General features: G+C 31.8%; 1 protein-coding gene across 2 annotated transcripts in view; it reads right to left on the bottom strand.

The window, feature by feature from the left end:
• Positions 1–19,083, bottom strand: part of LOC127710671 (carbonic anhydrase 7-like) — a 48,899-nt gene extending 29,816 nt beyond the window's left edge. For both annotated transcript variants that reach the window (XM_052216623.1, XM_052216624.1), the window contains exons 1-2: positions 18,990–19,083; positions 6,004–6,033 (exon numbers count right to left, since the gene is read on the bottom strand). In XM_052216623.1, the coding sequence (XP_052072583.1) occupies positions 6,004–6,033; positions 18,990–19,065 (106 nt within the window). In that variant the 5' untranslated portion in view covers positions 19,066–19,083. The remainder of the gene's footprint in view (positions 1–6,003; positions 6,034–18,989) is intronic.
• Between the last annotated feature and the right edge of the window lie 1,886 nt (positions 19,084–20,969).

The raw sequence follows: 20,969 nt of genomic DNA, 5'->3' as shown, positions 1-20,969 counted from the left end.
CAGAAAACTTTTGAATCATTGATTCCGCTTTAATGTAGTTGATCCGGTATCTGCTACCTTTTTTTTTAAATAAACACATTTATCACACATTTTACCTGTATTTGTCCCTAATATACCACATTTCTGTACGTATCTCTAATACGAAAGTAATACAAGCTCGTCCAGTTTGGAATCCTCTACATATGTCCAGCTAATGACGAGACAATATAATTTTAAAAGATGACTTGACACCCATATTAGTCCAAGCTCAAGAAATGATGTGATGTAAGTAATATATTTAAAGGATGGCCACATGTTATCATCGCCACTGGAAATTGGGTACCACCGAAGAGGAGAGAAATGACAAAAAAAATAATAAGGTAAACATTTATATCATTTAAAAAGTAATATAACAAAAATACCGAACTCCAAGGAAAATTCAAAAGGAAAGTCCCTTATCAAATGGCAAAATCAAAAGCTCAAACACATCAAACGAATTAAACCATTTCTATCGATTTGATGAGGTTAACTCTTATGAAATGCTTTTCTTATATATAATGTTTTATTTCTGTAAGACAACAAGACAGTACCAAACAAAGTAAAGATTATTTTTTCATACTCCAAAATTGTTTACTGGTATATTTCCATTTTCTCCGCTTCGGTGGTACCCAATTTCCGATGACGATGACAACCTTAACAGTTTATGTCATTACTACTTGTGTACTTTGAAGTACCATTACGTTAGAATTAGTACCTTAATAAATGTCTTTGTGATGAAGATTAGAAAACTGTGTAGAAAATAAATGATGAAAAATTATTGACACATCATTTCCATATGATTACCATCTCTCGACTAAATATCAGGCCCCTGGCTATCGATTTTACCTGATTTTGGATTCTCGGGCAGGTTTGATTGATTGTTTCTTGCTTAATGGCACGTGACATATGTTTCGTGCATGTTCGGGACGAGATGTCTTGAGAGAGTTCTTGTCTTTCATTTTTGATTATGTACTTTGTCAATAGGCCATTTTGTGTTTCTTTGTTAAAACAGTTATTTGTTTTATAGTGATTAAGATCATATTACAATGTTGACTGCTGTACCCCAATTTTGACATTTTTTCATATTATGCCTGTTTGTTTTGCTCACACATTGTTGTCAATATAATAGAACTCTATGCGACTGTCATACAAGTAGGTTTAGCTAGCTATAAAACCATTTTCTACATAAGGAAATGCCTGTACCATGTCAGGAGTATGACAGTTGTTTTCCATTCGTTAAATGTGTTTGAGCTTTTGATTTTGCCATTTTATAATATTTATAGAGAAATATTGTATAATGATTCATATGCCCACCACTAAACACTAAACAGTATATATTCTTAATCGTAATGTCAAGACCTTTCAATACACCAACGAATTGCAGGGCCCTGTTGAATAGTTTGCGGGTGCCCTATAATGATCACAATGTTTGTCTGTCCGTCAAAACTTCTATATCCTACAAAACGTCAAGATGGTCTCAACAGATTTTTAAAAAAAAATTAAGCAAAGTGTTAATATCTATAAAAGCAAATAACCTTATCATTTGTGAATTTAAGAGGGATAAAAACTTGTCTTTTGTTGACAAAAATCTTTTAGAAACATCTGCTTGTGCTGGAATTTCATTTAGTAACATAGTATGCTATTCAAATTTGTTTCCCAATATCAATTTTTTTTTTTAATTGAAATAAGGGGATGAAATTTAATGAAATGTTCAATATTAGTTACAATATTCATTCAAAATTTACAAATCATAAGTGTTTTGCTATATCTTTTTGTTGTTGGATTTCAAGAAAATTTGATATACATCAAAAATATATGTATAATATGCTATTCAAGAATGTTTCCAGGTGTCAAAAAATGTTTTGTTTTTCTTATTATATAAAGTACGGGATAAATTTCTGTCTTCTAACATGTCTAATGCTAAGATGAAACAATAATGTATAGGTGTAATATATTATTCTAGAGTGGTCGAAGGTACCAAAAATTATAAAAGAGTGGTATAAAAACTACCTTTTTATTAAAAAATCCAAAATTTTGGGAATTGTCTGTTTATGTTAGGATTTAAAATTTGATATTTAGGTATAATGTGCTATTTTAGATTATTAATCGATATTGAGTAAACAGTTAGTTTCCGTGAGAGAAAAAAAAAATGCAAATTTGGATAAACGTCTTTTTGTGTTTGGATTTCAAATATATATATATATATATAAAGAAAAGTCAAATAGAATCCGTATGCTTGTAACATATAAGAAAATTAATATAAGATAATGACGGTTTCAATTCATCACTTTTACTAGCGCTTTCACTGCTTTCACAGATCGTCAGGTAATGTGACTTGTATACATAAATGTTATAAATTATTATGTTTTATAACATTTATGTATACAAGTCACATTACCTGAAGATCTGTGAAAGCAGTGAAAGCGCTAGTAAAAGTGATGAATTAAAACCGTCATTATCTTATATTAATTTTCTTATATATAAATTGAGGAAAATTGTTGGGCTTTCCAAATACCGTTTCGATTCCTAACATCACTGAAGAGACATTATTTGTCGAAATCCGGATATGGTATACAAAAACCTTTGCCCCTTTTGTTTGCGGTATACCACCTTTCCGCAAGTTTATTGTTTTCTGTTTAGTATTAAATTTAAAATTGAGATCCTTTATTGCATCGGTGATCCGTTTATTTGGCAATCGCCAATGGCAGTCAGCAGGGTCTAAGAACATTTGTTGTTCGACCTGTTAGTCAAATGCGTTTTGTTAAAATATACTTTTTCACTTTTTTGGTCTTTTGGAAAATGTTGTTTGTGCTGTATTTAAACCCCTCTAACAAGAAATTTATTTTGCATGCACACATATAAAAATTGCGGTTTTTATCCAACGCAATCATAGGTTTGAACGTTGTTTTCAATTTAGACTTGTATATATATATATATATATATGTATAACTACATTCCAAATTGTTTCTTGTTGTCAAAATTGTGATCAGTTTTTGTAAAGATATGATAATCTTTAAGAAATATCCATTTGTTTTGCATTTCAATGAAAATCCAAAATTTAATAACACAGCATATAGTGTTATGATAAAAATATGTGTATACATTTGTATTTTTTATGACCCCGCAGTAGCGGAGGGAGCATAAAGTTTTACCCTTGTCCGTTTGTACGTTCGTCCGTACGTCCGTTCGTACATCCCAAAATTGGTTTCCGTTCTCTAACTTTAGTTTGCCTCAACCAAATGTGATGAAACTTATATACACTATGCTTATTACCACAAAACAAAGATCAAGTTTGAATTTGGGTGGCGTGCTTTTACCTTTCAAGAGTTATGCCCTTTACAATTGGAAAAATTGCTGAATTTTTCGTTTCCGTTCTCTGACTTAAGTTTGTCTTAAGCAAATGTTATGACTCTTATACACAATGCTTATTACCACAAAACACAGATCAAGTTTGAATTTTGATAGCATCACTTTTACCGTTCTAGAGATATGCATCTTTACAAATGGAAAAATTGCTGAATTTTTCGCTTCCGTTCTCTCATTTAAGTTTGCCTCAACCAAATATTATGACTCTTATAAACAATGCTTATTACCACAAAACTCAAATCATGTTTAAATTTTGTTGGCATTACTTTTATCGTTCTTGAGTAATGTCCCTTTATAACGTTATATGCAAGCGAGGGCATCATCTGTGTCTTATTTACACATTCCCCATGTATTTTTATATGAGGCTTATGTCAACACATCCATTCAATCCCAAAAAAGTCATTTTAAAATTTGGAATACACTGTAAAATATACTTAGCAATTTTTATTTCACAAGGTATACCAAAAAGATCTTCTTACATCACTAATGTAAAACTTATTCTTATATATTTCTCGTTAATTATAGTCTTTGCTGGAGAAATAATACAAAAACTTCCTATTGTTTTGTATTTTTTTCTTTAGCATAAATTTAAAGGTAAGTTAACACTACCACATATTAATTTCACTGTCGTAGCCCAGGAACCTAGTCAGTGGTTGTTTGACAAGTCTGTCATAAATCTATGTTTTATTTTGGAGTATTGACAGTACATCTCGATTATTTCTGTGTAATCTATTGAAACTTTTATAGACTTTAGCCGACTATAAGGTATGAGTTTTTCTCATTGTTGAAGGCCGTACGGTTGCCTATAGTTGCTTACATCTACTTTATTTGAACTTTGTTGGTAGTTGCTTTGGTAATCATACCACATCTCCTTATTTTCATATTGTGACAATTAAGAAATTGGCATATTGTATAAATACATGTCTATATTGAAGACTGTATATTGCCCTGTGTATGATGTTTCTTTGGTTTTTTTTTTGTCATTGGGTTGCTGTCTGAACGATGCAAAACCTTCTTTACGTAATGCATATATTTGCCATATGCATTGTACATGTAGTATGTCATGTATATGTAAAACATGCCTTTCAGTTTAATATAAATGTGATATATATATATCAGGATTTGAGCACACTTTTTTCATGTATTTCTTGAGTGCACACTATTTACAATATGTGATACACCTATTAAAATACTCTGAAAAGTATATCTGCAGATCATGCGATTTACGCATATCGCTCTCTCTCTATATATATGACATTTACTTGTATTGACCTTCATAGATACATCATGCATGGCACCTTTACTATGAAACATCAAACCAGTAACATAAAAACTTAAGGCTGTATATCTTTAATTCATGACGGGATGTCAAAAACTTTAACTTTCTGATAAATCAAAACATTTTATTTCTTTTAAACCATTTTTTCACGTTGATGTATCAGTTTCTTAATGGTACAATGAAAGAAATGTATAAGGCAAATATTTTATAATGCTTTTTTTAATGAAAATAAAACATGTGCTTTTACTGCCGTAATACGGATGTTTAAGAACCGTTTTTCAGACGTGGTACTATTTCTCCGTAAAGCGTCCGTGATACGGATGTTTTACAGACGTATTTCAAAACGTCGGTGATACATCCGTAGCTATTTTACCTGTTTAGAGATGGTAAAAAGGAGATACCCCGACAGCGGTGAAATATGAGTGAAACACACAAGATAAAAGAAAATACGTGCAAAAAAAAAACCAAAAAAGCAAAAACAAAAATACCGAACTCCAAGTATGTATTCAAAACGGAAAGTCCTTTATAAAATGCCAAAATCAAAAGCTCAAACACATCAAATGAATGGAAAACAACTGTCATACTAGCATTTCCTTATGTAGAAAATGGTGGATTAACCCTGGTTTTATAGCTGGCTAAACCTCTCACTTGTATGACAGTCGCATAAAATTCCATTATATTGACAAAAAAGTGTGAGCCAAACAAACATACCTAATAGGTAAAATATACTGCCAATAAACAAAGAAACTCAGGATACTTCTATAATGTGTAATTTTTTTCGTCACATAAATTTTTGGATTAGTGAAATCTTTGAAATTTGAGAAGAAGGCAACAAAAATCTAGTAAACTAACGTAATTCTAAAAAATAAATGAGATACTGATTGATTGATTGATTGTTTGGTGTTTAACGCCACTTCCAACACTATTGGCTTTTTCGTGGCGGTCAGTTTTTATCAGTGAAGGAGTGCCTAAAAAGAACCACATACCTTCGGTAGGAAAAACTGACAATCCTAATCAATTAATATTGGAGTTGAACTCACCTACCACGTGCAGGATTCGAACTCCCAATCGCAGTGTTGACAGGCTAGTGATACAATAGTTGGACTACTTAGACCACTCGGCCACCGAGACCCCAAAATGAGATAAAGTAAGTATTTAACTATTAAATAAAATAAACATTTCAGATCTAATTTATCATTCGAAGCGTTGGGATTAGAGGCTTATTCCTAACTGGAGTCATAGTTATGGTATTTCTTTCAATGTCAATATCATATCGTATCATCAAATTCAAACATCATGCTTAAGATCTTTTTATGTCTACAAATGAACATGCAACTTACGTATACCATCTTGATATCCCCACATGTTTCCTGGAATAAAAAAGTACATGTAATCATAGAAAAAATCTAATTTTTGTGAGCAATTTCAAAATAGTCCTTTCATTTTACAATTCTTATATTTTCCAGCTGTGGTATCGACTAAGTATTTTTCAAGTATAATCACATCTACCGACTGTGGTATCGACCTTGTTTTAGAGAGGTATACTCACATCTTCCAGCTGTGGCATCGACCAAGTATTTGTCAAGTATAATCATATCTTCCAACTGTGGAATCAACCTGGTTTTAGTGAGGTATAATCACATCTACCAACTGTGTTATCGAACTAGTTGGTGTCAGGTATAATCATATCTACCAACTGTGATATCGACCCAGTGGAGGCCAAGTGTATCATCTAACAGCTGTGGTATCGACCCTGTGGAAGCCAAGTTTATCATCTAACAGCTGTGGTATCGACCTATCGACCTAGTGGAAGCCAATTTTATCATCTAACAGTATGGTATCGATCCAGTGGAGGCCAAGTTTATCATTTAACAGCTGTGGTTTCGACCCAGTTGAGGCCAAGTTTATCATCTAACAGCTGTGGTATAGACCCAGTGAAATCCACGTTTCTCAACTACCAGCTGTGTTATCGATCTTGTGGAAGCGTAGTTTATCATCAACCAACTGTGTTATCGACCCAGTGGATGCCAAGTTTATCATCTAACTTCTGTGTTATCGACCCAGTGGAATCCAAGTTTCTCATCAACCAACTGTGGTATCGACCCAGTGAATGCCAAGTTTATCATCTAACAGCTGTGGTACCGACCCAGTGGAAGCTAAGTTTATCATTTAACAGCTGTGGTTATAACTTATTGGTAGCCTAGTTTATCATCTAACAGCTGTGGTTTCGATCAGTGGATGCCAAGTTTATCATCTAACAGCTGTGGTATCGACCCAGTGGAAGCCACTGAGTGGTTGTCAAGTATAACATCGATCAGTTATGGTATAAAGAAGTCAAATTTAAAGATAACATCTAACTTGAGGGTACCCAAATAGCACCTATTTTCACAGTTTTGTCGCCCACGTTTATTTATGATCCAGGCAAAAGTTTTCCTTCAGTGTTCATTTTTTAGATGTAACTATCCTTTTTTACTCCATAGTTTCATCAATTTAATGTTTTATCGATAATGAATCAAAATAAATGGGTTTGAACCGACTTCCAAACGAATTAAGATTTTGAAATGAGGAGAACCCAAATTGCATCCATGCTTAAATTCACATACGTAAAAATTTGATAACTAATGTTTTGTTTTATTTCTTCAAATATTATGAACAACTTGGCAATAGTGCATGCTAACTATTCATTTTTCAGCTCACCTTTCCTAAAAGGAAATGTGAGCTTTTGCCATCACTTGGCGTCCGCCGTCGTCCGTCGTCCGTCCGGTGTAAACTATTTCAAAAATCTTCGCCTCTGAAACAACTGAACCAATTCCAACCAAACTTAAGCTGAATGATCCTTAGGGTATCTAGAATAAAGTTTGTGTTTTATTTTCTGTTTCGTCAAAAACATGGCCGTCATGGCTAAAAATAGAACACAGGGGTAAAATGCAGTTTTTGGCTTGTATCTCAAAAACGAAAGCATTTAGAGCAAATCTATATTTGACATGAGGTAAAAATGTTCATTAGGTCAAGTTCTATCAGCTTGAAATTTTCAGATGAATCTTACAACCCATTGTTGGGTTGCTGCCACTAAGTTGGTAGTTTTTAGGAAATTTTGCAGTTTTTGGTTATTATCTTGACTATTATTAAAGATAAAGATAAACTGTAAACAGCAAAAATGTTCAGCAAAGTAAGATCTACAAATAAGTTTAATATGACCAAAATTGTCAATTGACCGCTTAAGGAGTTATTGCCCTTTAAAGACAATTTTTCACAATTTGTTCATCTAGTTTGCTTACTTTGAAAAATCTTCTCCTTTGAAACTGCTGAATCAATTTCGGCCAAACTTGGGTTGAATGGGTTTCAGAGTATCTAGTATAATTTTTTTTTTTTATTTCCTTGTGCGTCAAGAAACATAGCCACTATGGCTAAAATGGAACATAGGTCCTGGGGTAAAATGCATTTTTTTTTGCTTTTGAAGAAAATATGACAGATACAAAGAACATTTTAATGGCATTTTTAAACCACTCATTAATATATAATGAAAAGCAAAAATAGTCATTGATGAAAGATTTAAGCAAAAAATTAAAGGTGAGCGATTCAGGCTCTTGAGAACCTCTTGTTTAGAAATGGATGCCTGTGACAAATTTTGGTTGCTCAATTTTTGTTGTTGAAAAGTTTACTCTTTGTGGACCCGACGTTTTTGTAGATTATACTTTTTCCACTGAATACTCCATCTGTTGATAAATACTTTGACCGTTTTGTGTAGATTTTAAATATATTTAGCTGTGTTGAAAGACGTATATAATGTCAAATCATGAATATACAAATTGTTTAGTCTCTAAGAAAGATTTCCGCTCATATCTTTTGCTGAACGGGTGCAATTTGGGTACTCGGTGCAAATTGGTTACTATGACGTTACATGTACCAGCTGTGGCATAAACTCATAAGCTGGTCCTCGGCTGACTACTACACTTTGTTCATAGACAGCCGGTACGGCCCAATGTGGGAGGCACAATTTTGCCCTCGAGATTTTAACGAGATTTGACGTTTCGTTGTTACATGGCAACGCATCGATGTAAATGGCGCAATTGAACATTCGGCTCTCATTGTGACGTAATAACATAAGTATTGTGAAAATTAAAAAAATCGGGAAATGCACGAATGTGAAAGTTATGTATTTCTCCATGTTAAGTACGCGTAATTTGATTGGACGAATATGTATCTGTATGTATTCTTCACCTCTAATATAGGAGATTGAAAACAAGTCTCTTGACTAATCAGATTCTACAATAGAACGGCTCTGACCGGCTGTCTATGAACAAAGTGTAGTAGTCAATCGAGGACCAGCTTAATAAACTCAGTGATAGTCAATTAAATAGAACGTACCAAATTAAATGTATCAGAACCGCCCTTCTCCATTCCCTTCACCAGTGAGTGATAACATTAAATCAAACTCTTTTCTTCTATTCGTATTGCTTTGTTTTTATATAATTTTCAACATCCTCGGCTTTCAAATATTCGGCTTTGAGCGTTCCTGATGAAAGTAAATCCAACAAAGCGCTTCGCACGCATGAAATTAATAGCGTGTTGTTTTCATTTTTTTCAAAACAGTCATATATCACCACATGTAAAGTATTGTTGTATAAGTTTGTTTTTCTTTTCGTCGTTTTCGTGTTATTTATCCATGTATCAGTTTGTTTTCGATTTATTAATTTATGGCTTTTATATGTTCGGCTTTTAGTGTTCCTGATGAAGTTAAATCCAGAAAAGCGCTTCGGGCGTTTGAAATTATTTAATGTGTTGTTTTCATTTTTTGTCTGTCTTTTACAATTCCTTACGGTTTCAGTTTAAATGGATCTTTTTCATATATGTAAAAAAAAAAACAAAAAAAAAACAAGATAGATGGATGACTTAAAAGAGATACTCAAAATGTGCAAGTTGAAGAAAAACCAACAAAAACATGGCAAAAACGAAAATCGACGCAATTACAAACGACAGTCGTCAAAATTAATTTCCTACATTTACATCCATTTCGGAAAAAAAGAATTTGAAATTAAAGTTATTACTTAAAGGGAAAATTCGCGATTTTTTACTTATCATCTTATTATGTTCATAATACCATTAAAAACATATTCACCAAGTTTTATCTGGATATGAAAACTAATAAAGAAGAAAATTGGGAATTATTAATTCTATTTATTCAAACTTCCTGACTTATGTGACGTAGTTTAAGTCTTTTTGCATGCCGGGAGTGGATTAATCTCATTTAAAGTCTTTTTCGTTAATCATCTAATAACGCGATTTAAAGCGCATCAACGACTTTTGGTGTAGCTATTAACCAACTAACAATTGAGAAAGAAAAGTGATCAGCCGTGCATTTTTTTAAATTAAAATTTACGATTTATATTTTAAGGATTTCTGATATGATTATAGCAGAGACATATAATACAATATGTCTCTGATTATAGTAATAAAAGCAAATCATACAATAGAATTTTTTTATGATTTTTTTTCGACGGATATTTTGAACAACATATATAACTGATAGTATAATAGAAATTCACGTTTGTATTCCCCCTATTACTTCAGTCGAGGATTTGTCTTACTATACATATCCTTACTTCAGTCTAGTACTGTGTAAATACAATGCATGTGTATTATGCTGACACCACCTGGTAAAGGCGTGATTAAATTCATGGTAATTAAAAGATTAGCATTATGTAATTTTAATCCTTTGATCTTCACTAGAGTGGTGTTTGTCCTCAAGGATTCACCGTTGCAGGTATGAGACAGATTTTTTTTAATTATTAAGGGAGGAATATGGTGGCAAAATACCTTAATCGCCGTTATATATATATTTTTTTAACATTTTGCATTTGCTCAGTTTTTAAATAAATAGGTGAGTATTTTGTTGTAACATCGAAATTCTGAATCACTTTTAATAAAATAATTATATAAATATTATAAATGGCCCACGAAAACGAGCGTATAAATCAAAACAGTACTATTTTAAATTATCATCGGTAACCTTGAATATTTAAATGTGCAGAGAAAATTATCAGTTACAAAAATATAGTTTTGTCGTCCAAAGCGATCTTCATTTACCTAATCAGAAATGCCCTTATTAAAATATTATAAATCTCACAACGTATTTATATAATTCTTAAGCTATTTGACCAACGATGTTTAAAAAAAATTAACAGAATCAATCTAACGTCAACTTTCCTTTTTTAAATGGTGACAGAACGGCGAAATCAATTTTCAATGTGCTTGATATCTTGTACCTTTGTAAGACTTATCATTCATTCATAAACCCACTCTAAACCAGAGACATATATACGTCTGTTTAAACTGACAAGAAAACTCCTAAAGCGGGCAAGCAGTATATTCTGTAAATTTCTGAGATTTAATACAAAGAAATAAAAAAAATCCCGAAATGAATTTGATCCTGGAAAATATTCACATCCTCATTCGGTCTGAAAAAAAGATACGAATTTGGTATACAGAACATGCAGAAGTGTGAATGTTATAAAACCTAATTGTTATATCAGAAACCATTATAAATATGAACATGTATACGTAAGACGTCATGGGACGTCACCTAACCACATTCAGGTAATATACAAGTAGCTCTGTTATACCCGGAAATGTCAAGGTTAATCATAGATAGATAGACATGACCTCAGACCCCCTCCCTCCCCCCCCCTCCCCCCCCCCCCCCCCCCCAAATCGAGGAACAGTATATCTTACAATGTGTATATTCCTGCAAAAATAAAAATAAAATGAGAAAAAAGAAAGAGATGAACGGTAAGTCACATCAGATTCAGATATTTATATAGTTGCTTGTCGTTAAATAGAGATCTAGTGTATACATGTCTCTGCGTTAACTTATAAAAATAACAGGAAATAATAAACTTGAAATAGATTTATGATGAATACTTTGAAACTGCGACACCCCTTTTTATCACAGCGTACATGCATGCATTTAAATGACTGTCCGTTATGCGATTTAGAATGACGATCGTACGTACAATCCTATAGTTCATGGTGAGTCATTTTCTATCAGATATGCGACTTTTCGTATTTATATTTTCTCTTATATTACCGGTACTGTCATTTAATATCTAATGCATAAGTGCAATATTAAGAGTGGTTAAATCCCCTACAAGCTAACTAAATATATAAATCAACCCTCTAGCTGACCAGACGTTAATACAACTACCATCAGTCTATCCGGAGTGAAGTTTCTTTATTTCTTCAAATAGGCTTTTGGGGATCATTAGTGCACGTCCAGTGGCATATATATATAACCTGCATGTCGGACCAGGAAAATGTGATGATGACGAATTTCTTAAACTGTTCGAAATAATCTTATTGAAATATAAATCTGTGATTTTACTATGTCTTTAGCTTCGATGAACCAAAGCAAGTTAGAAATCGACCTGTATTTAAATCAGATTAGTTCTGGATGTTTCTCTCGTATATTCAATATACTTGTATGATATTAGTTCTATATTGCGACTATTCATAGTTCCGTATTAAACCTTCCATCTAGGCGTATAAACCAATGATCGACAAGTGCCGCACATTTTGTTTAATCAATATTTGTATGTTTCAAAATGTCCATAATTATTGACAACGAGTATATACTTACATTTTCCCCAATTTACCCTTGGAAAATGTGTAAATAGATTTTTATTTCATCAAATCTTTTTTTTTTAATTATTAAAATTTTCTTAAATATCATTCTTTACACCAAAAATGTTATTTATAAACAAGCGTATGAGTTTAGCAATGACTAGTATATCACTATCGGATACGCTATACAAAGTTGTATATTACACCTGATAGATTCAAAATGGAAGTTACATGTTATCGGCCGTGTACACTGATCAATACCCCCAGAAAAGAAGTGATGCACGAACTTGTTTTATGTAATTGTGTAATAACAGTTTTAAAGCCCGACAGGAAATCGCTTGAATACCTGTACGTGTCACCTCACAATACCTCTGGGAACAATTCCTTTAGCCATTCTGGTGATCAGATAAGGGAAGGTCCGAATTTATTTTAAAAAGTTTATTACATAAAACAATTATGAACAAACTAGATTTTCAAAAACAATTTTACACGGAACACTTATTTATAACTTTGACTTTTTAACTAATTTCAATTTCTTGTTTTAAATACTTCGTAAACAAAACAGTTTCAAAACGACAGACCATACTATTAGTACTAGTTATTTAAAAAATAATATATATAAAATTACATTTTCCGTATCAAGTTAGTTAGGAAAGGTTGCACAACCATGTCTATCATAATCTTTTTTGTGACCCGGGAAACTGTTTATGCTTTCCTTGTCGGATAAAACAACCGTACGCTTGACAAGATATCGACACTCAATGACGGCTACGTTAGGTTACTGCTTGTTTTGGTCCTTTGTGGTTTATAGATATATCGAGGTCAATATTCGGGGAGGATGTCAAAATGGCCGCATGCGGAGAATTGATACTCTAAATTTAAAATCGATGGTGACCTCTTAACTTGCAGAATAAAACTTTAATATCTATGAATTTGTGCTTTTTTATACATAATGAACAGAATATGAATTTTTCAATTTTTTGCGAAGTTTCCCTTTAAAGGGAAAATTCGCGATTTTTTACTTATCATCTTATTATGTTCATAATACCATTAAAAACATATTCACCAAGTTTTATCTGGATATGAAAACTAATAAAGAAGAAAATTGGGAATTATTAATTCTATTTATTCAAACTTCCTGACTTATGTGACGTAGTTTAAGTCTTTTTGCATGCCGGGAGTGGATTAATCTCATTTAAAGTCTTTTTCGTTAATCATCTAATAACGCGATTTAAAGCGCATCAACGACTTTTGGTGTAGCTATTAACCAACTAACAATTGAGAAAGAAAAGTGATCAGCCGTGCATTTTTTTAAATTAAAATTTACGATTTATATTTTAAGGATTTCTGATATGATTATAGCAGAGACATATAATACAATATGTCTCTGATTATAGTAATAAAAGCAAATCATACAATAGAATTTTTTTATGATTTTTTTTCGACGGATATTTTGAACAACATATATAACTGATAGTATAATAGAAATTCACGTTTGTATTCCCCCTATTACTTCAGTCGAGGATTTGTCTTACTATACATATCCTTACTTCAGTCTAGTACTGTGTAAATACAATGCATGTGTATTATGCTGACACCACCTGGTAAAGGCGTGATTAAATTCATGGTAATTAAAAGATTAGCATTATGTAATTTTAATCCTTTGATCTTCACTAGAGTGGTGTTTGTCCTCAAGGATTCACCGTTGCAGGTATGAGACAGATTTTTTTTAATTATTAAGGGAGGAATATGGTGGCAAAATACCTTAATCGCCGTTATATATATATTTTTTTAACATTTTGCATTTGCTCAGTTTTTAAATAAATAGGTGAGTATTTTGTTGTAACATCGAAATTCTGAATCACTTTTAATAAAATAATTATATAAATATTATAAATGGCCCACGAAAACGAGCGTATAAATCAAAACAGTACTATTTTAAATTATCATCGGTAACCTTGAATATTTAAATGTGCAGAGAAAATTATCAGTTACAAAAATATAGTTTTGTCGTCCAAAGCGATCTTCATTTACCTAATCAGAAATGCCCTTATTAAAATATTATAAATCTCACAACGTATTTATATAATTCTTAAGCTATTTGACCAACGATGTTTAAAAAAAAAATAACAGAATCAATCTAACGTCAACTTTCCTTTTTTAAATGGTGACAGAACGGCGAAATCAATTTTCAATGTGCTTGATATCTTGTACCTTTGTAAGACTTATCATTCATTCATAAACCCACTCTAAACCAGAGACATATATACGTCTGTTTAAACTGACAAGAAAACTCCTAAAGCGGGCAAGCAGTATATTCTGTAAATTTCTGAGATTTAATACAAAGAAATAAAAAAAATCCCGAAATGAATTTGATCCTGGAAAATATTCACATCCTCATTCGGTCTGAAAAAAAGATACGAATTTGGTATACAGAACATGCAGAAGTGTGAATGTTATAAAACCTAATTGTTATATCAGAAACCATTATAAATATGAACATGTATACGTAAGACGTCATGGGACGTCACCTAACCACATTCAGGTAATATACAAGTAGCTCTGTTATACCCGGAAATGTCAAGGTTAATCATAGATAGATAGACATGACCTCAGACCCCCCCCCTTCCCCCCCTCCCCCCCAAATCGAGGAACAGTATATCTTACAATGTGTATATTCCTGCAAAAATAAAAATAAAATGAGAAAAAAGAAAGAGATGAACGGTAAGTCACATCAGATTCAGATATTTATATAGTTGCTTGTCGTTAAATAGAGATCTAGTGTATACATGTCTCTGCGTTAACTTATAAAAATAACAGGAAATAATAAACTTGAAATAGATTTATGATGAATACTTTGAAACTGCGACACCCCTTTTTATCACAGCGTACATGCATGCATTTAAATGACTGTCCGTTATGCGATTTAGAATGACAATCGTACGTACAATCCTATAGTTCATGGTGAGTCATTTTCTATCAGATATGCGACTTTTCGTATTTATATTTTCTCTTATATTACCGGTACTGTCATTTAATATCTAATGCATAAGTGCAATATTAAGAGTGGTTAAATCCCCTACAAGCTAACTAAATATATAAATCAACCCTCTAGCTGACCAGACGTTAATACAACTACCATCAGTCTATCCGGAGCGGTACGTCTAAACACTGCTAAGGAGTCCTTAGTGCACTAAGGACGTTTACTATGCCACTAAGGATTAGATGGGGTGCTGTTACATGTATTATTTTTCCATATTAAGTTAGAAATTGATATTTAATGCATAAATTAAAAATTTTATAGAAAAATAAACACAAATAAACGAGTTATTAAGCATTGTTTAAGCACGTGCCCATTTTTCTTTGATATGCCGAAAATCAGTGAACCGATTGACACGTGCCTATAACATAACAACTGAATAAACAATCATAATCTTTTTATTTTAAGTAATTAACAATGGTATCGAAAAGATTAATGCTTAATAATTTATAATTAAATATGTTGTTCTTATTTGCAATGATTAAAAGGACAAAAAAATTTATTTATTTTTTATTTCTTTCTCGACAAAGTTATATTTGCCATTTGTGCACGACTTTGATGTGCGCCGACTAATAAGTTAAGAGTGTGGTCAGCTTGTTAAATGTTTATGTAAGAGCATGGAAGTAATATTTAGAGATACCAAGACAAAAGGAATAGATATATTTATAAGTTTTTTGTTTTAATTTTAATTCCGACAAAGATGCGTGTTTCATTAAAATTTATGAGTAAATTCTGAAAAAAATATAAAAACCTGGTGTTTGCTTTTCCACTTTCTATTACTGCTTCATACTTAGTACGAATTACGATTGAATTGAAAAAAAAATCATGTGACGTCCTTCGGGTTATTCAAAACCACTAGTGTTCAACCAGTTTGATAGCTGTTTACAAAGGCTTCATACCGTACTTATTTTTTTTGTAATTGTCGACATTTGTTTTTTTCTCAAAGTATATATAAGAAGTTTAGATATCATTATCGAACTTTGAAGTTTCATTTTCAAATATATAAAGGAGACAAATGTTTTTTTTTAAATGTTCCACAGTTTTTAGCACATTATTTACGAAAATTATCCCGTATGTGTTGATTTAGAGCTATAGATATAATTTTGACATTAAAAGGTTATGCTTCGTACGAATGCCTTGAAAATATGCTTTTTCATGATGTGAAAATATGCTTTTTCATGATGTGAAAATAATCATTTTTTGTAATACAAGATTATTTGAATACTTTATACCTAAATCTATCAAGTGTAAAAATGAAAAAAAAACAAACAAGGATTTGTGTAGTATATTACTATACAAATCCTTGAAAAAACCAACAGAAATATTTTCAAATATAATTTCTTTAAATCTATTTTTTCTTTAAGAAGAACAAGTATGTCAGAAGGAAATCCGATTTGTATTTTTTTAACCAAATTGTCTGTTTAAGATATTGTATGAAATAATGACTATGTTGTATGTGCTTTACTCATTGTTGAAGGCCGTACGGTGACTTAAAGTTATTAATTTCTGTGTCATTTTGTTTCTTTTGAAGAGTTGTCTCATCGCCAATCATACCACATCTTCTTTCTTATATTGGTTGCATGTAGTAAAAATTTATTATCATATTGAATTCGTTTTTGTCCAGTAATACATTGCTTAACGTCTTCATATATGAAAATAAATTTAGATATATTGCTCTGGAAACAAATCTATTATTTACAAGAAATAATTACAAAATACTCTTGAGAATCTGAAAAAAAAACATGAATAAAATTTTAACAACTTATTCAGTGCGAAGTCAAATCAAAAATGATCACTGAAATATAATCTTAAAAACTATTCATTTATTAGTTTCCAACTTTTCCAATATTGTCTATTAAACACAACAGATAGCAGGATTCCCGTGTAATCAGTTATGTAATTTGACACGTGTCTAACGGTTCATTGATTTTCGGCATATCAAAGAAAAACAGGCACGTGTCTAAACAATGTTGAATAACTCATTTATTTGTGATTATTTTTCTATAAAATTTGAAATTTATGCATTAAATATCAATATCTATAATAATATGAAAAGACATTACATGTAATAGCACCCCATCTAGTCCTTAGTGGCATATCATAAGTCCTTAGTGCACTAAGGACTCCTCAGCAGTGTTTAGACGCACCCACTACCATCAGTCTATCCGGAGTGAAGTTTCTTTATTTCTTCAAATAGGCTTTTGGGGATCATTAGTGCACGTCCAGTGGCATATATATATAACATGCATGTCGGACCAGGAAAATGTGATGATGACGAATTTCTTAAACTGTTCGAAATAATCTTATTGAAATATAAATCTGTGATTTTACTATGTCTTTAGCTTCGATGAACCAAAGCAAGTTAGAAATCGACCTGTATTTAAATCAGATTAGTTCTGGATGTTTCTCTCGTATATTCAATATACTTGTATGATATTAGTTCTATATTGCGACTATTCATAGTTCCGTATTAAACCTTCCATCTAGGCGTATAAACCAATGATCGACAAGTGCCGCACATTTTGTTTAATCAATATTTGTATGTTTCAAAATGTCCATAATTATTGACAACGAGTATATACTTACATTTTCCCCAATTTACCCTTGGAAAATGTGTAAATAGATTTTTATTTCATCAAATCTTTTTTTTTTTAATTATTAAAATTTTCTTAAATATCATTCTTTACACCAAAAATGTTATTTATAAACAAGCGTATATATGAGTTTAGCAATGACTAGTATATCACTATCGGATACGCTATACAAAGTTGTATATTACACCTGATAGATTCAAAATGGAAGTTACATGTTATCGGCCGTGTACACTGATCAATACCCCCAGAAAAGAAGTGATGCACGAACTTGTTTTATGTAATTGTGTAATAACAGTTTTAAAGCCCGACAGGAAATCGCTTGAATACCTGTACGTGTCACCTCACAATACCTCTGGGAACAATTCCTTTAGCCATTCTGGTGATCAGATAAGGGAAGGTCCGAATTTATTTTAAAAAGTTTATTACATAAAACAATTATGAACAAACTAGATTTTCAAAAACAATTTTACACGGAACACTTATTTATAACTTTGACTTTTTAACTAATTTCAATTTCTTGTTTTAAATACTTCGTAAACAAAACAGTTTCAAAACGACAGACCATACTATTAGTACTAGTTATTTAAAAAATAATATATATAAAATTACATTTTCCGTATCAAGTTAGTTAGGAAAGGTTGCACAACCATGTCTATCATAATCTTTTTTGTGACCCGGGAAACTGTTTATGCTTTCCTTGTCGGATAAAACAACCGTACGCTTGACAAGATATCGACACTCAATGACGGCTACGTTAGGTTACTGCTTGTTTTGGTCCTTTGTGGTTTATAGATATATCGAGGTCAATATTCGGGGAGGATGTCAAAATGGCCGCATGCGGAGAATTGATACTCTAAATTTAAAATCGATGGTGATCTCTTAACTTGCAGAATAAAACTTTAATATCTATGAATTTGTGCTTTTTTATACATAATGAACAGAATATGAATTTTTCATTTTTTTGCGAAGTTTCCCTTTAAGCAAAACCCAAGTTTTTATGTTTGAATATCAAAATTAAATAGTCAGATGCATTAAATATTTAAAATATCTGGAAAAGATATAGTAGTCTTACCTGCATCTCCCTTCACAAGAAAAGAACAACAAAAAACAGATATCACAACAAAAGCCTCAGCCTTTAACAGAGACATTATTTTAATGTTATCTAATTAGATAGACTATTCATCGTTAAGATAAACATGTACGTATATTTATAGCGACTTTAATTTGTCATCATGTTTTTGATACTATTTAAATTTTTTTTATTAAGGTTTTCTTTCATATGTCATGATTCGTTTCTTCTGGAAACAATTAAATTTTGTATGATGTATACAATAAATGTAATCACAGTTACCTCACTGTTAAACACTTTTATTTGTTGAATTCATTACATCATTCTAGACTGATTAAACTCATTATATATCCTATATTCTAAACTATTTTGTCATTGCAAATCACAGGAGTAATACTACATTTTTATATAAAGTCAAAAAGAAATGTATATGTGCTTGTTAATATCAGACAGACTGACGTTTATAAATTAAACACTGTGCGGGACAAATTTGCAATTCCAGAATTGGCAAATCTGACTTTGTCGGTTTACAAGATACCAAAAATATTTTTTGCCCAAGTGATAGATAATCAAAAAAATTAAATTTCCCCATATGTCCCAACATGTCACCGTTGTCACTGTTGTCACCACAGCTGATTAAAAGTACATTTCCCATGGGAAATTAAAAAATTCCCATGGGAATATTCGAAGTTCCCATGGGAAAAGTTAAAGTTCCCATCGGAAAAAGTACTTTTTCCATGGGAATTTTAAAGTTCCCATCGGAACTTTACAGTTCCCATGGGAAAAGACGAATACAGAGAGTTCCCATGGGAATTTAACTTTTCCGATGGGAACAGTTTATCTTCCCATGGGAACAATTTTTCTTCCCATGGGAAAATTTGTCTACCTATGGGAACAATTTTTCTTCTCATTGAAACAGATATTTTTTTGTATGGAACATGTTTTCCGTTTGATTGCTTTTCTCCTAGAAAAATAAAAATTTGTTGAAAATGCAGGATTTATGTTAAATTATTGCAGTATGCAGGTTTTCTACAAAATGTCAATATGGTTTCATATCTAAAGCTGCTCTCAACATGCAACTTCCATAAAAACTCTGATTATCCTGTTAAATATGAAGCAATGGCATGTAAGTTTTAAATAAGTTGTGCGTGTGTGTTGTGAATACAAATTTCTATTATTGAACTTATTGGAAAATAGATAATAAATGTTTAACAACTTTTTTCCGGTGCTTAGAAAAACCTCATTTAAATTTTTTTTTTTTTGCAAAATACAAGACCCATAAAACAACAACACTATAACCATGATAACATGCTGAGATAATATATTCAGTTACAATCTGTATACACCTGCGTAATTAACGGGTTCTGGTTGAATGAACATGGATTTCGATCGATTACACACAGATGACGATCAATAGAGTGTGGCACGTGTCGTTAAAACATTTACATGGGAAAGATAAATCCTCATCTCATCAGCCGTAAAGGACAGTTGGTTCACAAAAATCAGATCTTTATTAATTAAATACAGCCTACCATCAATCTTTAACATTTTAGATGAACCACCTCCAAAATTAAAATGGAAGAACTCTATCAGGAAAGAGATTGACACCTTCTGGGTTGAACATGTGATTACCATGTCTGTCTACTACAAGAGTATTTCATTTATTTCTACATCCAATTTTAAAACTGGTCATCTACACAATGCTTTAGCAAGTGTCCAGACTTCTGCAAAAGACATCCAGCGTCTCCCCATCAAACTTAGACTCCTTACTGGTACATACATTCTCCAATGTAATAGAGCAGCTTTCAATCAAGTTGACATCAACCCAACATGTCTCTTATGCGAGGAGGACGCTGAAACATTAGACCATTTCATTCATTCATGTCCTGCTTTAGCAACTGCTAGAAACTATCGCCTGCTTGAACTTTCAAATATTATCAATAAAAGCGAGCTCTGTCCGAAATGTAGAACATTAGAAAAACT

Source organism: Mytilus californianus, unplaced genomic scaffold (genome assembly GCF_021869535.1).
Source record: "Mytilus californianus isolate M0D057914Y unplaced genomic scaffold, xbMytCali1.0.p SCAF_8, whole genome shotgun sequence".
NCBI lineage: Eukaryota > Metazoa > Mollusca > Bivalvia > Mytilida > Mytilidae > Mytilus > Mytilus californianus.
The sequence above is the reverse complement of the archived record's forward strand: the minus strand, read 5'-3'. Positions and strand labels throughout refer to the sequence as shown.